General features: G+C 43.6%; 2 protein-coding genes across 2 annotated transcripts in view; one reads left to right on the top strand and one right to left on the bottom strand.

Moving 5' to 3' along the window:
- The window catches only part of LOC106813693 (guanine nucleotide-binding protein subunit gamma-1-like), a 20,024-nt gene extending 17,321 nt beyond the window's left edge, over positions 1-2,703 (bottom strand). Inside the window, exon 1 of the mRNA XM_014817901.1 lies at positions 2,603-2,703. The gene's annotated coding sequence lies outside the window, so the exon portion shown is untranslated. The remainder of the gene's footprint in view (positions 1-2,602) is intronic.
- LOC106813692 (transcription elongation factor 1 homolog) overlaps positions 1,639-7,911 on the top strand; it is a 13,066-nt gene continuing 6,793 nt past the window's right edge. The window contains exon 1 of the mRNA XM_014817900.1: positions 1,639-1,754. Coding sequence (XP_014673386.1) covers positions 1,639-1,754 — 116 coding nt within the window. The remainder of the gene's footprint in view (positions 1,755-7,911) is intronic.

The following is a 7,911-nucleotide window of genomic DNA, read 5'->3' as shown; positions in this document are numbered from 1 at the left end:
TGCTGTGATAGTGTGAAACGAAGCGAGCATTGTGCAAATTTTGCTATCATGCTTTCCCACCTGCTCTTTATTCCTGTTGCTTGAGCACAGTGACGTACTTGTGTGTTGTAGAGGAGCATTTGTCCGGTATTTACAGGAAGTTATCGGCAATAATAGGCGAAAGAGAGTAGAGAAACGTTAAACTTAAAGGCCAAGACACACTGCAGCGACAGTGACCGACCGTAACGACAAACGACTTTTCAGAAAATTAGAAACTATGTTTCCTATGAGCCATTGCACACACACGCGACAACGACCGGCGACAACCTCGACGACAAAAATATTTAGGAACGTTTCTAATTTCCAGCGACAGTCGCGCGCGACACTTTACAAATAGCCAATCGCAGCCATTTCCATCGGCAAATGCCCAATAATGCCAAGACGTAGACTGGTCTCCGGTGCTAAATTCGCGCCGCATGTCACAAACAATGCCGCGAACCAGTCTAACCAAAGCGTGCAAGCTATGACACAGTACGTACGTACAGTACAATAACATGATAATTTGTTGTGTATATTTTACTTTATTATCTTATCCTTATACCTAGAAGAGAGTTTTTGCAGCATGTTATTTAAAAGCAGCAGCAGGAGTTTTTTCTGTTTGTTTATGTGATGATGTGTGCCACTGTGGCAAGTGCTGGGTGAACTTTGATCTAACGTCGGTCGCTGTCGCTGCAGTGTGTTTGCGCCAGTTGCCGCGACTTTTGTCGTTATGGTCGGTTGCTGTCACTGCAGTGTGTCTTGACCTTAAGACTGGTAGTAAATACATTTCGTGTTTATTGTTTATAACATTTTGTTGTTGAAACGTTCCAAGTGCCTGTGGTTCTTCCCACCAACATGGGAATTTGGCTTGAGTCGTTTCAATAATGAATGATGGTGAATAAACACAAGTTGTATTTTAATTTTATACTAATGTATGTAAAATTCATACATTTTATGTTCAAATGTTTATCTGCAACACACAGTGTCACTGCACACACGCCAATGCTGCCAGTGCTTAAACTCACAAAAAGATTGAGCAGGTGGGAAATGCATGAATTCCAAAATAGAAAATTCACATAGGCAGTGTGGCCCCGTTATAATGCGATCGTTGAAGTCCATAAAATGTCATCGCGAACAAAAGTCGCGGCGCGCTAATTCATGGTTCAAGAAAATCAATGCATACAGTCATGTACACAATAAGCACACAGCAACAAGTCATGTAAACTCATTTAGTTGCGCGATCTAAAGGCGATCGGCGCTTCGACCTAAGGCCGGCTTAACTCACCAAAAAACTTTCCAGTTCCGGAAAGAGCAAAAAAAAGGTCCAATGACTCATTGCGTTATATCCGAATTCGCGTTAAAACTTAAATCGGGGCGTGTAAAATCGAGGTTTCACTTTAATTCGCTTCTTTCCACACCTTCAAAGCCAATATACACAAACAACGGCCTCTGCATTTTTATCTATCCATAGCCGTATGTTTTAACTTGTTCAAGTAACAATTCTGTATTTATTTACTGTAATGTTTTTATTGAAATGGCCCGTGTTTTCTGTTGAATATAATAATGTATGTTACTTTCTCACGTCTGTACTCTGCTCTCACAAAATTGTCTTGTGGCAGGATGGGTCGTAGAAGAAGCAAGAGGAAACCTCCAGCGAAATCCAAGACAATTCAACCACTGGAGACACAATTCACTTGCCCATTCTGTAACCACGAGAAGTCCTGCGAAGTAAAAATGCAAGTACTACTAATTTTTAGCTCATCTGACATAGTCAGATGCAGCTTGTAGAATCGCTTGATCGTCCGTCCGTCCGTCCGTCCGTCCGGTCGTCCGTCAACAGTTGGGCACAAATTTATGATATAACATTTGAAATCCTAATAATCATATGTGTGTGCAAGCCCTGTTTACCTCTGTTTGCCCAATCTCAAGATTGGTTGCCCAAACTGCGGATGCGCTGAAATTCCAAGTTTGTGCAAGATTTCAAGTTTGGGCACAACATTAACACAGTAAACATCCTGTGGTGCTACATTCGTAACTTTCGTTTAGATTTTATGAAGAAATGTTGTTGTGAAAGTAGCAATACGAATAAGTTGTAGTGAATTTTTACAACATGGACGAGCTCACAGAAGGTATATCTATGCATTTTGCTGCGAGAACATGCCGTTTTAAACCAAACATCAATGTGACATGTCATCATCAGAGAAGGAAGGAGACACTAAATCGATGTGCACGTTTAACCCTTTGAATTGAACTAAATTCGGGTAGGTTTACCACAGGCAGAAATCTATGTACCGGTAAGCATCCCAATACCGACAAAGTTCACTCTTTAGTCTTATCTAATGAATCATTGAATGAATGAGCACCCCATGAACCGCACCCAAAAATGAGGCAGCTCTGCGTACGTGCAATCTATTAGTATTATTAATATTATCTACTGTACGGAGTCTACAGTCTACACGATTGAGTGTCAAGAAATTACTATATATAATATCATATGGTATGCCTACCGACAAAATAAATGAATAACTAAGTTAACATAGAATACAAATAAACTAAGTTAAATATACCAATAAGACGCACTAACGTGTTAAAATGATTCGCAGACCTAATAAATAAACTGAACTCGCAAGATTGTCAGCCGCAAACAACGAAGAAGGAACGCCAGCAACGCCACCTATATGGACATATGTAGACTGGTATTCGCTCCCACCCCGATTACTCGATCTGACCTCCCATCGAGTAACTAAGCCGAGAGGTGGGACCGGGTACCAGTCTAGGACATATGCTGGTATCTAGCACCCTCTATAAACATAACAGCATTCTTGCGCTCACGAAGATCTTTGTCGCGGTTCTTTCATGTTTATGATTATAAGCACGTGTATTTGAATTCCAAAACAAGTTAGTTCCTGTTGATAAGTAAGTAACTGTTATTTCAATTCCAAATGTTACATCGGATCATAATTATCTAGAAATTAAACTATTGTTTTTAAAATGTATCGGTAGTTCATACGGGGTGACGGATGTTCACCACAGCCACAGGCACAGGCACAGGCACTTGAAGTTGAAGCGTTTCAATGAAATATAATTAATCATAATGCTAACTAAATACGAAATCTATTTACTACCAACTTCTTAATGTTTCTATACTCTCTTTCACCTATTATTGCCGACAGTTTCCTGTCAATTCCGTCCAAATCCTACGTCCAACCATACGCTGCCGGTGTCACGGTCTGAGATTACCCCCAGTCTGAAATTACCCTAGCGCTACTGCGCATGCGCCACGCATGCGCACGAGGTGCTGGGTGTAAAGCGCAGTAGCAAAAATTAGCATTGGTTAACTGAGACTGCCACCGTCACATTAGCCATTTGTCAAAAATACGGACAGAAGCAGTTTATTATTGCTCTCTCCAACACGGAAGTGACTATATACGCACGGCGGCCGTGTGGCCGACTCAAAATATGGCTATACGCACGGCGGCCGTATGACAGACCGACTCAATATGGCTAGGAATGAGGAAGGGGAGAAGGGAGAAGCTGGTGGAGAAGGAGGAAGGGGAGAAGGTGGTGGAGAAGGAGGAAGGGAGAAGCTGGTGGAGAAGGAGGAAGGGGAGAAGGAAGAAGGTGGTGGAGAAGGAGGAGGGGAGAAGCTGGTGGAGAAGGAGGAAGGGGAGAAGGTGGTGGAGAAGGAGGAAGGGAGAAGCTGGTGGAAAAGGAGGAAGGGGAGAAGGAAGAAGGTGGTGGAGAAGGAGGAGGGGAGAAGCTGGTGGAGAAGGAGGAGGGGAGAAGGGAGGTGTTGGAGAAGGAGGAGGTCGTATTACTCTCTTTCAACCTATTATTGCCCGACGTTTCTACACTAATTATATACTGCATGGTAGGAAAGCGGTCGATGCGCAAAACTCGCTCCGACGCTCGAATGGGATTTTCCACTTTTACAGCCACGAATCACGATCCAACGGCTGCCATCTTTGTTTCTATGTCAACAACAGTGCTCTCACCTTGCTTATGAAAACATAAATGTCTCTGTTCGTCACGAGCCGTGTCATGCGAAATCCACAAGAGCCTGACCGAAATGTTTCTCGCCCTTATTCTTCTGTGTCGCGGACTTGCCCGTAATGTAAATGGCCTGCTAAATCAGAAACACTACGGCGCTCTTGTGACTTTTCTTGCGCCGCAGACGCTGCACGTTTTTGCACGTTCAATGGCGCAGGCTCCGTACGGGGAGTTGGTAAGCAGGTTGCCGCGCCCTCGCGCGCGGCCCCACCTATAGTCAATTTTTAGACTGGCACGTCGCCTCCACCTCTCGCCTCTGGCTTAGTTTCTACTCGATGCGTTAATCGACGGTGGCGAGCGAGGTCCCAGTCTATTTAGCCTGATTTCTGACAGCCAGCATTTCGCGTGACACAGCTCGGTTACGACAGAGACAGTATTGTTTTTTAACAAGCTGAACACTGTGTGTGCAAGAAGAACACAGATGGAAGCTCGTTTGATGCTGTATTGATGGCTGGTGAAAGCTGTAAATCAGCGAACCGTCGACCGCTCGAGATTTTGCGATTCCGCGCTTTCTACCTGCTATAGTCATTCTCTCTTAGCTCTCTAGTGTAAGACTTGTTATTGTGTATTGCGTGCAACAGGTCGCGCCGCGAAAGCATGGGTGCGGCCAGCGTATGGTGTGGACGTAGGAGTTTTGGACGGAGCATTGACAGGAAACTGTCGCGGCAATCAATGCGCTGAAAGAGAGAGCTATAGAACATTAGAAGTTGCGTGTAAATAAGATTTCGTATTTAGTTAGCATTTTATGCATTAATTAGTATTTCATTGGAACGCTTCAACTTCGTGCCTGTGCCTTGCCTGTGGTGAACATCCGTCACCCGTATGAACATACGATACATTTTAAAAACCATATGCTTTAATTTCTACAGACTAATTATAATCCGATGTAATATTTGGAATTGAAATAACAGTGTACTTACTTATCAACAGGAACTAACTTGTTTTGGAATTCAATACCACGCTGCTTCCTATCATAAACATGAAGAACGCGACAAAGATCTTCGTGAGCGCAAGAATGCTGTCCGTTCAGTAGAGGCGTGGCTAGGATACCATGCATGATGTCTGACTTGTACCCCTGGTACGCTCTTCGGTCCTTATGTTATCGATGGCGAGGTCAGATCGAGTAATCGGGTGCGGGAAGCGTCAGACTACCAGTTTTTGTTCCATATAGGTGCGTTTGCTGGCGTTCCTTCTTCGCTTGCTTTGCGCGGCTGACCAATCTGCGGTCAGTTTATTTATTAGCGTCTTGCGAATCATTTTAACCGCTCTAGTTGCCGTCCTTATTTCGCTCTCTTTAACTTTAGTTTATTTTGTACTTCTTGTTACACTTAGTTATTCCATTATCTCTCTTGTCGGGTAGGCATACCATTATGATATTTAATATAGTGAATTTCTTGACACTCACTACGTGTAGATGTAGAACTCCGCGTACAGTAAGATATATTAATAATACTATAGATTGCACGTCACGCCAGAGCTGGCCTCATTTTTGGGTGCCGGTTTTCTATGCCGCTCCCGTACGCGGTGCTCATTCATTCAATGACTTCATCTCATCCATACAGACTAAAGGTCTGAGACCTTGTCGGTATTGGAGGATGCTTACCGGTACCTACGATTTCTCGCCTGTTGGGGTTAAGCCTACGAACTTTCTAGTTCAATTTAAAGGGTTAAACGCTTGTGTCACATCTCGGTCTTTGAGTGCTACTCCTTCTTCCTCTGATGATTGTACATGTCACAGTGATGTCTTTTTTAAACTTTTTCCAAACTGCATACGATTTCTACCTTTCTGTGCCGCTCGTCCATGTTGTAAAAATTCCACTACAATTGTATTCGTATTGCTACTTTCACAACACATCTCTCCTATCATCAATATCTAACGAAAGTTCCACGAATCGTAGCACCACAGGGATGTCTTACTTGTGTTTCAATGTTGTGCCAACTGAAATCTTGCACAACAAACTTGGAATTTCAGCGTCCATGCTCGCCTGCAGTTTAAGGCAACCAATCTTAGACTGGGCAAACAGAGGTAAACAGGGCTTGCGACACCATCATGTTATTGTGACTTTCACATGTATATATCATACACATGTAAGGTCGCCTATCACTTCTTTCGCTCAATGTTGTTTGGCCCACCCTTCTGTGATAAATTTGATTATATAGATTAATTGAGATAAATATGAGATATCAATCTCCTTCCTAGTTTCGCACCACCGCACGCCACGCACTCGCTGCATGAGCGGTGCCCCGGGGGATTGTTGACACTCCACGCCGACTGTTTTTCAGTTTGCCATTCTTTGAGACCTTTGGAAAGCCCAGCCTATGGGATCGCAGTACTCGCGCCGCTAGATGCCAGGGCGATCGCCTTTTGACATCTCGGAGATGCTGCAGATTCACAGTTTGGGTTACGCATTAACACATCTGCGTAGGCACAGCGCCGTGCCGACCCACCGTCGCCGAGCGAACGTTTGCTGCTTACCGTAGACTTTTCTATGATGCACATGTTTACTTTATTGTTCCGCTGTCTATCTCAGTACGAAACTTCGTGAAATTTACTTTAATCATCATGTTTTCTAAAATTATTTATCCAAGTATAGTGGAATCAGGAGACAAATATATAGTCTGAATTCCAATAATGTTTGCCGCTAGCGCAGGCCTTACTGTTGGCCTCTTTACTCCAAAACAACTTTATATGTGTATCTATACGACGAACGCCGTCGACCGCTGTTTCAAATGCCATGTTTGGGCACATTTTGGCTCAATTAAGAACTTTCGTTTTTTGACATGTTTCACATCTGCATACCTGCAAGTATTGCTCACAGTAGGATGTATGTTGCTTTTGTTGCATAGGTTTTAGTCAACTTTAAACAAGGTACGAAGTAGTGCTGACTGCTATTTACAGCACCCCTACCCTGACCATACAGATTTAAAAGTTTTTAAGCACAGAAAGCCTTTCTGCGGCTTAAGTGTTACCGAGTCGTGATGTATTCTTTACTTTAGGTGCCAAAGCCTACGTCGTAGCTCTCTCAGGACTCTCGAAAGAAGGTTTGGGGTTAACCCTTGGTTTCCTTCATTCACACCAAGAATGCTCTTTAAAAGTGATACACTGCAGAAGGGTTCATTATGTTTTCTTGACGGTGCACAGCCCGCGGCCGCTTTCGAACTCAGTAGTCGCTTCAGTCCTATCTGCGATAGATTTCATCTACGACACTTCCATAAGTCCGATACCGTAGCGAACTAGTATCGGCAGTGATCTACTGGATTGCCCGCCCCTGCCTTCATGACGTGGCCCTTCTCGCGACTGCTCAGATTTTTCACCTGACACAACAACCAACTTAATAATTTAAGCATCATTTCTTTTTTTTCTGTAAGTTATTATAAACTCGAAGAAAACAAATTGAACCAACTAATTATCAGGACTTACTTGAAACTATATTTAGTTATCATGGCACCTGCCGCAACGCGATGTTATGATAACATGGTACTTTTAGATTGACCATTATAATTCTAACTTTCACGAGATTGCCTTCCCGATATATGTGACCAGGACGGCCCCCGCAGTTCCAGTCAGATGAGCGACAGATTAACTTCGTAAACTCGCTACGCTGAGTTAAGGCTTAATCGAAGTGAATGGTTAAAATCACGAACTACACACTCCCGCTGAGTAGAATAGACCGGCACGCCCAGAGGCCCTTGAGGGTAGACGAAACTAAGTCCGTGATGCGACGTATCGCGACACATACGATTTATCATGCGACAACGTAATTATCATGTTAAGGAAAACACTTGCGAGGCCGACGACATTGTAGGATTCAGGCACTTCTCTGCGCGATGGTTTCGTACCAA

The sequence above is a fragment of the Priapulus caudatus genome, unplaced genomic scaffold, assembly GCF_000485595.1.
Source record: "Priapulus caudatus unplaced genomic scaffold, Priapulus_caudatus-5.0.1 Scaffold810, whole genome shotgun sequence".
NCBI classification, from domain to species: Eukaryota; Metazoa; Priapulida; class Priapulimorpha; order Priapulimorphida; family Priapulidae; genus Priapulus; species Priapulus caudatus.
The sequence above is the reverse complement of the archived record's forward strand: the minus strand, read 5'-3'. Positions and strand labels throughout refer to the sequence as shown.